Source organism: Acanthochromis polyacanthus, chromosome 12 (genome assembly GCF_021347895.1).
Source record: "Acanthochromis polyacanthus isolate Apoly-LR-REF ecotype Palm Island chromosome 12, KAUST_Apoly_ChrSc, whole genome shotgun sequence".
In the NCBI taxonomy this organism is placed as follows: Eukaryota; Metazoa; Chordata; class Actinopteri; family Pomacentridae; genus Acanthochromis; species Acanthochromis polyacanthus.
This window is the reverse complement of record NC_067124.1, coordinates 4,871,068-4,882,423: the sequence shown is the minus strand read 5'-3', so window position 1 is coordinate 4,882,423 and position 11,356 is coordinate 4,871,068. Positions and strand designations below refer to the sequence as shown.

The following is an 11,356-nucleotide window of genomic DNA, read 5'->3' as shown; positions in this document are numbered from 1 at the left end:
CTATACGCTGTTAGCAACTCTATGACTCGTTCTTACCCGCCCACCGCAGTGATGCCTCTCCGCTTTAAAAGCCGACACAAACGCACCCAGTTACCGAGGCTGAGGAAATGCGGAAGTGGCTTCTCTGTCAAATATCTACTGTAAACATTGCTGCTCAGGAGAGTAGAGGGCTTTGGTAAGTAGTTAAATGACATTTGTGCTGCTGCTGTACTTCATTTGAGTATTTCAAATGTAGCACAAGAGTATTTTCTGGGCGCTGACAGCCTTTGTACACCGTAAAGGGTTCCTTTTGGCATAAAACCGTAGTCTTCCTGCAAGTCATTAAAAGTATTAGCTAAATTCTTTCTCAGGGTTTGGTTTAGCCAGCCAGACTTTTACCATTCATGTCATTAAAGGGCTTTTCCATGCCCCCTCGGTGTAGTGTTGTATTTATGAGCTAAGTTTAAAAATATGCAAAAGTTTAATTAATTTGTTTTACCAATCTGTAATCCTATATTATTATGTAGCTTTCATTAGAAAAATAGTACAACAAAGTAATTACTGTAATTACTTGTCAACATAAAAGTATTTTTAAAGTTATTTTTGGAAATGTAATTGCTGCAATACGTGTGAATCAAGCTGGGGGGAAAAATAACTATTTTGACATATTGCAATTTCCAAATGAATAAAAAATGTTGTTACAGGGTCCCAGTATCACACTGGGTCACTGTCAGAGCTTCCTCCTTTCCCCATGACTCAAAAAATATTTGGTTCATTTGTCTTCTTTCTGCTGTCTATGTTGACTCAATAATAAGGTTTACCAGGATGCTTACATGGAAGAGTGGCATAATTAATCCTATTAGTTAAATCTAGTCTTTTCCTGGTATGGTGGGTTACAATGAGTGTGTTGTGAAAAAGTGTACATATTCCAGACAGTACAATGAGCAAAATTTACAAAAACAAAAGCATTACAGTCACAGGGATGATTTACTTTGGATGCCAACAGAAACACAACAAATAAACTGTTTTGTAACTGTTGTCATGTTACAGTTACATTTCCTCCATTAGATATTAGTATTATGTTATCAAATGAAACTCAGCTGTCTATAATTACTTTGTAATATATAAAAAAAAAATCACAATGTTTCATTTGAGTATGGAACTGAGTGCACATGGACAGGGAATTTTACACCATTGACTGCAATGGATATATATGAGCAAGACAGTCAAAGTTTAAGGCGCAATGTAATAAACAAAATAGCATGGTCCAAAGGTGTGCATAATGCATGCTAACAGTTGTCTGGAAGGGCAGCAGTGGTATGTACTGTGTGTACAAAGTGCTGCTGAAGGCTAAAAACTCCACAGAGGACCATTAAACAGTCTGTGCATATCCAGTCTGTACACACCCAAGACACCTGTGTGAGTAAAATGTCTTTTTTACGGCCTGAAGGAATGTAGCAATGCACTAGACTGTAAAATGGAGAATATGTGAGCACCTGAGAAAAAGAATTGTATAGATTTTTAGCCCCACATTGATCTATGCTCAAACACCATTAGGACAAATACTTCACCTATGTATAATAACTATAAAAAAATATGAAGAATGACATTTATCCAGCACATTCTCGCTCAGACTTCCCTAAAAATTAAATAACATAGTTAACTTAAATCAACCAATTAAATCAACTGTAGGTGAATTAGATCTAGCAATAAAAATTACAACAACAAAAAAATCCATGTGTAAATATATTTTAATATAAACGATTATAGAAACATGCAATAAATAAAAACAAATCAGAAATGTATTATTTATTACAGGTAGCTTGTATTCTGACTGTTGTATCAGAATTTCGCTCCAAATCTGCAGGTACCTGTCATAGACTGTATGATAAAGATTATTTATCTTTATTATACAGTCTATGGTACCTGTAAATGATTTATTGCCCTCTGACATTATTTCAATAATCCACTCATTTGCAGTGGAGTTTAAAACATGGCGACACGCAACTTAAAACAAAAAAAGCGGAATGAGATTTAATGATCGGTTTCCTTCACGTGGAGCACAGATTTGATTTAGTCAGCTGATCAAGACTGGAGTGTTGGTGGGTGTGACAGCTGGAGTTTGCTTTGCTGCTGTGTGACGTGGAATAAGTGAAGTCCACCGGGAGCAGCAGACTTAAAGCCGCATGTGTATCTGACTGTTCCAGATCAGCAGGGCTTCCTCCTTGAGGCCGGAGCACAGCCGTTTCCTTCACCGATCTGAGTGAGTACCGTGCTGTCCCCGTACACCGTGAAGGCTAAACTGGTCACTCCTGTGGGTTTATATTAGCAGTGATCTGCTGGAACACCGCTGCCTTTCACTACACAAGCCCCTCCCTCTGAGTGTATGGCAGCTGCTCAGCTGTTTCTGTCTGTAGACTGGATCTGCTCACTGCTTCACTCCTGACAGTTTATGAATGACATTTATTCACCCCACAGTGGATCATAATTCCAACGATTCCTCTGGTATTGATAAGATAACTTCATACATGGGAATCCACTGTGTTTACTTTGGTGGGGAAAGTTTAGACACACCTTGTGCAATTCTGTCACTGACATTTCCTGCATGTTTTCTTCAGTTCACCACATGAACTGCTAGCTTTTCCTATTATGGACTAACATGTCTTTTGTCAGAAAAAGTCACCTTCCAGCTTTTAGAATGTGAAATTAATTCTTGATAATGTTAGTGTTGTTTATGCATATTACACGTGTGTTTTATATATATATATATATATATATATATATATATATATATATATACATATTTAAATTTATTTGTAGAGCACTTTACAACAACATAATAGAAGACCAAAGTGCTTTCCAGACAGAGTAATAAACAAAACAATATATATTTTGGATTACTAAAAAACCATACAACCCATTAAAACACATAACTACGAAAACCATAAAACCATAAAACAGTCCTAGGATTCGAAAGCACACCTAAATAGATGGGTTTCAGTCTGGACTTAAAAAGCGGCAGGTCGGTGATAACGTGGAGCTTGAGTGGTAGCGTGTTCCAGAGTCTCAGGGCAGCAACATGTGTGTGTGTATATGTGTATATATATATATATATATATATATATGTCCTGACTTTGTTTTGCTTTATAAAATTTTTCATGGCCAAGCTTCCCCTCTGTTACAAGAATTTGTAAAGAAAAATTCCAGCAGATCAACCAGCGCAGGCTCTAGAAGAAATTGTGTTGTACCTTTTAGGAAAAATACTCTTGGGCAGTCAATGTTTACTTTTCGTGCATCACAAACCTGGAATATTATACCAAGTGCCATTCGTGAACAACCACATCTTAACTCATTTACTAAACATCTCAAAGCATGGCTATTGGAAAATCAGATCTGTGATCATAACCCTGTGTGAATTTGTTTGCCCATTGATTGGGCTTGTTCTTGATGACTCTGTATAATTTGTTTTAAATGTGTAGATGTGGGCTTCGTGCAATTTAGTCATGTATAATAGTGTTTAAAGATCATGAGCAATAGTGATAATGGGATACGTGCAATAGTGCTCGAAGGGACATGTGTAGGATAATTATGTGAAATGTAGACAGGGATATGTGCAATAGGGATTAAGAGAAACGTGCAATATTATCATGTTCAGTGGTGGCAATGTGAAATGTGCAATACAATTATATATAATAGTGTCAGAGGCATACATGTAGTGGACTCATAGTCACAGTGGGATAAGTGTAGTATAGCAATGTGCAATAATGATAGAGGGACATGTGTAATAACAACAATGAGATACTGGCAATAACAGTCATGTGTAAATGTTCATTAATTATTACTGCTTGGTAGCTGCCTTGGTCTCCCAGTTTTTATCTGTTATGTGCACTACATTTCATCGCTTGTTGTTTGTTTTTCTTTTTGCATGTCTTTGTTCAGTTATGGTTTTATGTTATTACCTCCGCCAAGGAGCTTATGTGACACCCGGTGTCCTTCTGTCTGTCCTTCTGTCTGTCCTTCTGTCTGTCCTTCTGTCTGTCCTTCTGTCTGTCCTTCTGTCTGTCTGTCTGTCTGTCTGTCCGTCTGTCCGTCTGTCCGTCTGTCCGTCTGTCCGTCTGTCCGTCCGTCCGTCCGTCCGTCCGTCCGTCCGTCCGTCCGTCCGTCTGTCTGTCTGTCTGTCTGTTAGCAAGATAACTCAAAAACGCCTGGGCAGATTCACATGAAATTTTGAGGGGATGTAGACTATGGTAAGAGGAAGAGCTGATTTAATTTTGGTGGCAATCCGGAAAGGATCCTGGATTCTGGATCACTTTGAATTTTTTAGTATGTTGTAGTATGTGGTCCAAAATATGACGAAAACATCATAGGTTAGTATGTCGTCCAACAAATTGGAACAAGGTGTCCAGATAGCTCAACTGGTTAAGAAGGTGATTTGTAAACAGACCTGTGTCAGAGACGCAGGTTCGATTCCAGCTCATGATCCTTTACTGCATGGGTTTCCTGTTTTCCTCTCTATCCTTGGCGGAGGTCTGCACTCTCTGAGTGCTTTTCTAGTTTGTGATTTCTTTATCCTTGATCTGCCGATGAGACTCGAGATGGAAATTGACCATATGGCTACAATCTCTCATATTTACGTGGAAATGACATTAATATGAACTGTCCCATTTTTAAAAACAAACAAACAAGCAAATGTCCTTAGCCTAGCCGCGCTAGACCCATGTCTGAAGATGCAAGGGTCTAGGAACTCTCGACAGGGAGGGAGGTGGGCTAAAAGGTTGTCTTTCAAATCACTCTGCACCAGTTGGGTAGATATACAACCAATCAGCGCAACAAATAGGCTGACGTAGTTCCTAGAGCGCCGGAAATCAGAGGATGCGGGAGTTCTGTGAAGCCTTATTTATACAGTCAATGGGTGAAGCTCAAGTATATTACAGACATGTTAACAGAAAGATTATTCGGAGTCGGTGCTAATGGAGCTCAACGACTGTTGTCGTTTTTGTTGTCGACCCTGGCAAAGAATTACATTTGTTACCGTGGGTTGTCTCGCACAGACACAGCTAGGCACAGGCACAGCTAGGCGAGTTGTTTCCGGTTGTTTCTGTCAGAATCGTCGCGCCTCTGTCATCACTTAGTTACGCCCGCCTTCTGACTCTACACTTCATGGTGATTCGTTGGCCAGTTTTAGGAGCATCCAACCTCGAGGCTTACCGAGGGTAACTAGACCCACCCTGGCAGAGAATTAAATTTGTTGCCGTGGGTTGTCTAGCGCGGCTAGGCTACTATTTTAGCTGATTTTTAATGGAATATCTACACAGGGGTACAGAATAACACTTCCAGCAACCATCACTCTTGTGTCGACTTGACTCCACCTTCTTTTAGAATTTATAAACCAATAACTAATGTTACTTTTGACCCCAGATTTTACACATGGTCACATCAATCCTTATTGAACACAAAACACAAAACAAATCTGTGAAACTGAAGATGGTCAGGTGTGGGGCATGTGGAGAATTGAGGTGGAATGACCCATGCGTAACATTTTGTACCTTTTCTGTTCCCTTCTGTCCCTCTTGTGCAGGTGACCTGGGAGGGACAGGATGCAGCAGGAGCTGTCAACAGACAGCAGTGGCTCCAGGTTCACTCCTCTGGTGGTGGTAGAACTAGCTTCAAACGTTAAGGAGGAGACCATCGCATGGTTGCTCAGCAGGATAAGAGACCAACAGCAGAATGGAGGTGTGGAAGTTCATCTGCTCCCCTCTGTTAGTTGTTTCTGTTGTTCTTTTATTACACTCAATGTTATTAACCCTGTCCTTTGTGCCAGGTGCTCAGCTGTTCTTGGAGCAGTTGGGCCCTTCAGTCGAAGCCCAGGAGAAGGAAAACCCCAATATATTTCTGGTTGGGGCCTCATGGCAGAGGCTGCTCTCTGGTGCTGAGGATGTGGGCCTCTTCAAGGAGTACAACGATGGGTCCATGAGGGGCTTCACACGTGCCAACAAACACAACTTCAAAGACTTTAAAGGTAAAGTCTGACATGATCTCAATGGTGCTAATCTACACACTGCCCCACAACACTTCCTGCCACTGTCCTATTTCCAACAAGAAAAGTACTCAAAGAGCGCAGTACTCCGCCAAGGCAGCTCAGTCGTTGTATGACTTCTGACGGATGAAATCTCTAAAAAAATTCATAGTCCACAGTGGTGGATTTGTAGTAGGATCACAATCATGTGATCGTCAGCAGACAGCTGACATAGTGTTCACTTGTTGTCATAGTTACAGTGATGCTGTGCTGTTATCCCACAATGACACAAAAATCTTTAACAAATCTGTGGATCCAGACTATAAGCTGCATCGCTGCCAAAATCTAATCACTTGGTCCTTGTGTCATTTCTGGCCCTCCCTGAAAATTTCATCCAGATCTGTTTTAAAGTAATGCTGCTAACAGTCAAACAAACAGACAAACCAATGCTGTTTGTTTGTCACATAACTAAACAATAAAAGCAAAATCACACAAATTCTGCACATTTAAGCTCCATTGTGCTTTCCTGTTTGTAAAATATCCAAATTAAATGGGCTCTTAAATTGAAATGTAGCTTCCTCTCTCTTTTCACTTGGAGAGAAATGAACCAAATATTCAGTGGGATATTTAACTAGATAGCAAATATATAATGTGTAATTGTACATCATTTCTACCTGTACTTTCAAATTAAATTTTAATATTTAGTCCTTTGTTCATTGCTGCTGATCATAAAGGTGAGTAAGTTGACGGCTGTTTAGTAGCTTGATCATTGTTCATTACCACCACTGTTCAAACGTGTGCCAGAATTCTAATCATAACTACTGCAAACTTTCAAGCTCCAGAATCAAAAGAGGTGAAGGATAATGAATCGTAGTGTCAGAACAAACTGTTGTCACTGACGCACTCTGCCTGCAGTATTGGTCACAGTTTGAGATGACTGGCCTCCCCATCAGCCTCTGAATTGTAGCAGTATTGCTGTTGAACGAGCCTTTGATGTGAATGTCACTGTGGCTGTTTGTTTGCGGTTTGTCTCTGATCTGGCCTGTCTCTCCAGGGGATGGAGATGGCTTCCTCAGTATGGCTGAGTGTCAGTACATTATCAAACATGAGCTGGAAACACTGCGAGCCAAAGATGAGACTCATGTACCAGGACACAGCCAGGCCAAGCTCTACCCCGGGAAATCTATAAGTGAGTCTCTGTCCTCATCTCACTCAGTTGTAGAGTCAAATGAGCTTTGTAGTGATCCATTTACAGATGTTTCTTTAATTGTTGTCGAGTTAACTCAGTGTAATAGACGAGAGAGCAATTGCATCGGCTTATTTTCACCAGAAATGTTATTTTAACCCATTAATAAATTTACAATCTTTAGGCTGTGGACTGTTTGTTGGACTAAACAAGAAATTCAAAAGCGTCACCTTTGACTGTTGAGGCTAAAAGAGTTCATTCTTTAACCTAGCTGAAAGTAATAGTTAAGTGCAGCCAACATTCTGTAGCATAAGTATCAAATAACAGTTGTTTAATGATAATGTTCGTCAAGAGAACCAATAATAACGGCAGCAATAATTATTGGTTGTGTTATACAAATGACCACCAGTTAATAAGCAGCAGCCACTGAATGATGACTTTTACGTTGGTGATGTAAAAGCAATAATGCTTTGCTCCTCTCTAAAATAGTTACTTTTTCAGTTCCAGCTATTGACAGGATTTTACTATTTCAGCAGCTGCTGTGGCACATTTACATTTTCTGCAGTGTGACTCAGAGATTCTATAGTAGTAGTAAAGTTGTTAAGTTGTAAGAAAAGAAGGCAGCACAACTCAGCCTCCACCTCTCCTTGGAAACAGACTGAATGCAGCCTGTCTCCCCTCTACTGCCTTTGTACCTCTCTCTCTCTCTCTCTCTCTTCGACTATCTCGCTCTCTCTGTGGCTGCAGTATGGAAACAATAAATATGCAAATGCAGTGAAATATTCCCAAAGCGAGATAAGGAAGCAATGAACTTGCAGTAGAGATAGGATGCCTCTATTCAGCGCTTGTGTTTGACAAATCGTGTTAAAGCAGAATGTAATCATTTTCGACAAATGATGCACTCAAGAAATGGCAGATGAAATGATAGAGCTTTCATGTACTTGTATTTAGTCACTGTGTGGTGGACAATAGGAATTACTGCTATAGACAGTGGATTGTGTAGAATGGGCAAGCTCCCAGCTATTGTTTGCCTGTCCTTGTTTTAGAAAATTAAGCTGCATGTTTACTTAGTTGGGGAAGTGAGTTCTGACAAACAAAAGTGAGGGGTAAAAATACTGCAAGGACGTTTTATCATCTCCCCAAAAGTCAGTAAAGCATATTTCACATATTTTACAACTCTGATGAAACAGTATTTTACACAGTGCCTATACATATTTTTCTTCATCACAATATAAATCATTAAACTGATGAAAATGTTATGATGCTGACAAAGACTAACAAGCGTGTTTTCTTATTTATGTCTTAGTTCGCAGACTGCTGTCCAAAGGGCTCCTGATCCAAATTTTTCCTCTGCATGAAAAGGAGGAACTAAAGAGGCTCTCCTTTTCCTGGTATAAAAAGGTGAAGTTGTCCCTTCAGCCTCTTGGTAAGTGGAATATGTACCACTATCTCTCATTGGCTCTCTTGAAAACATTGTGAGAATGGAGAAAAATTCACATTATGTAGGATGAACAGTTGCTTTGTGTATAGTGGGACTGTGTTCAGAAATTTCACTGTTCCCTATAACAACGTATAAAGACCTTGAAATCCTCTTATTGTTGTTCCTTAATTTGGATGATTCACTTGTTGCCTTTTCATTTCCTCTAAAGTTTAGAATAGTTTCCCATTTTGTCAGTTTTGACTGAAACTCATGTCGGTGTTCCCATCAGTGCAGCTACATACTACTTTTTTTCATTCTCTATCCTCAGATGACATCCGACACTACTATGGGGAGGGACAGGCCCTCTACTTTGGCTTTCTAGAGTACTTCACCTTTGCCCTGGTACCTATGGCCCTCATTGGAGTGCCTTACTATCTGTTTGACTGGGAGGACTACGACAAATATGTAGTCTTTGCTGTATTCAACTTGATCTGGTGCACTGTGATCCTAGAGGTATGGAGACTGATTTTACTCCCATATAGATCATTTTATCATGATATCAGCTTTTTGGACAACGTGGTTTTCAGTCACAAGCACACATGGTTGTGGGACAAGGGTCTTTGTAGGATATTTAGATGTCCCAGACAAGACAATGCATGGTACACAATGCACATCATTGACATCTGAACATAAATGAATAATAGGGTAAATCAGTAAAATACGGTGTTGTTTTCAGTAAAGATGCTCGTACTTTAACCCCCAATGCTGTATTTTGTTGATGCAGGAGTATCTTTATTTCACCTAATCTTTTTTTTGCATATCAAAGGACTACAGGACAGTTCATTCATTATGCTTTTAGTCAGTTCAGTGTTGCTTCTGGCTGTGTATATGGAACTACATCAAAAACGATTATTTTCTACCATTTTGGATATCTCTTTAACACTCAGATAAAGTGCAAGATGTGTTTTTAATAGAAATCAAAGTTTTCCTGTAGTGCAAATAAGTTCCTGTAAGAGAACGTCTTTGGCTGAAGCTTCATTAATTTGCAATAAAATAGAAAAGAAATTGACTCATGCAGAGCAGCTGCAATGAAACAAAGGAATTATTATTATGAACAATGTGAACAAAGAAGTAATCAGACTGAGTGATAGTCTGAGTCTGTGTTTTCAGGCAGGAAACAGCTGGACATTTTTTTCTGAACCAATTAAAGAAACCTTAAATTTCACCCTCCGTCGCGGCAACTTCAGCCTGACTGAGGTTTAGGTTATCTTGCACTGCCTCAAGGGGAATCTGTTGAACCTGTTGTGTCAGCCCCTGTACCTGTTGCATCATACACCACATCTGCTGGCAGGGATAGTTGGCTTTAGTTTGTGGATTTGCAGGGTAGTTTGTGTCTCAAACAGCAGACTGATCTTCACTGCTGCAATGTCACAGATGGTGTTCAGCAGGTCTGCTGCAAAGCAATTCAGCATCTTCCTCAGAGTACCTGGAGGGTACATTGGCCTCACCTTTTCCTGTATAGACAGGACCATGTTGTGTCTGATTTAGCAGCAGCAGGTGACCTGATGGATCTTGGTAGACATAGCAGTACAGACTCCATTAAGAACAGCTTTTTTGACAGCAACAGCTATTCTACTGAGGTGCTGGGAGTGAATGATAAAGAAGGTGAATGGAGAAAGTGTGCAGAAGCCTTGCAAGACTTTGGGAACCAGCTTCATCACTATCTCTTGTGGTCTGCAACCAACAAATCTGGTTAAACTGGAACATTATTTTAAATATTGAAAACAAGGAAGCATAGCCTCTGGTGAAACAAGCAACCTTCTGTCTTAGCCTCATGGCTCTCCTTTGCATGGTGGTGTTGACCTCCCACACCAGCTTGGGAGAGACTAAAATCATTCAGTTCTAACTCCCACACCTGCACTCTCAGTATGCTCTTGCATTTCTCTGCCAGCGGCTTAGACATGTCTTTAGCAGCTTTGAAAGTTCAGCCATCAATGCAATCTTTGATTTATAGGAATTGATGCAGCAGCAGATCTGCAGAGTGCGTTCCTAGATGTGTCAAATATCACCCTGCTGGCTCTGTAGAGGTCTCTGTGTCCTTCAGTGAACTCCATTTTTTTTTGTTTTTTTAGATCACGATGTAGACAAAGGCGGTTGTGTTTTTCATGAAGATTTGAACTAACTGATAAAATGTTTCTATGTTTGTAAAGCAAGCACTGATCATACCTGGTCAGGGCACGAGAGAGGATAAACAGAGAGAGGAAATAAAATATAAGCAAAAAATACAGTCTTATTGGTTATACTCCTCACCCAGCAGCTGATTCTCTAATCTCACCATATTGACCTTCATCAGGTTCACATTAATTGCCAAAACAGGCTGGTCAGTTTGGTAAAAGGATTGGTTAATGTCGTACTTACCTCGTCAAACATAAAATGTGCAGCTAGGCCAAATGTATTCTTTACTCTGGAAGAATTAAGAGACCTGATGATTCCCATAAGTTCTAATTTAGTGTACCCATTGTATAAAGTGAACATACAATATATTGATGCATTGCAGTCCAAAAACATTGCATAATGATAGCTAGAGAATCAGAAGAACAGTGGTTAGCAGCATCTACTACTTCAGTTTTAGTGGGTTTTTTGTGTGTCCAAGTAGATAAGTTGTTGGACAGAAATAGTCTTCATTGATCAATTGAAAAAAATAGAAATAAGCCTGTTTTTTTCATTTTTAAAATGTTTGTTTAAAACCGTGTTC

General features: G+C 39.7%; 1 protein-coding gene across 2 annotated transcripts in view; it reads left to right on the top strand.

Moving 5' to 3' along the window:
• Positions 1-83: 83 nt before the first annotated feature.
• The window catches only part of ano10a (anoctamin 10a), a 45,479-nt gene continuing 34,206 nt past the window's right edge, over positions 84-11,356 (top strand). For both annotated transcript variants that reach the window (XM_051956419.1, XM_051956418.1), the window contains exons 1-7: positions 84-175; positions 2,187-2,242; positions 5,558-5,712; positions 5,801-5,998; positions 7,050-7,184; positions 8,488-8,607; positions 8,930-9,114. In XM_051956419.1, the coding sequence (XP_051812379.1) occupies positions 5,577-5,712; positions 5,801-5,998; positions 7,050-7,184; positions 8,488-8,607; positions 8,930-9,114 (774 nt within the window). In that variant the 5' untranslated portion in view covers positions 84-175; positions 2,187-2,242; positions 5,558-5,576. The remainder of the gene's footprint in view (positions 176-2,186; positions 2,243-5,557; positions 5,713-5,800; positions 5,999-7,049; positions 7,185-8,487; positions 8,608-8,929; positions 9,115-11,356) is intronic.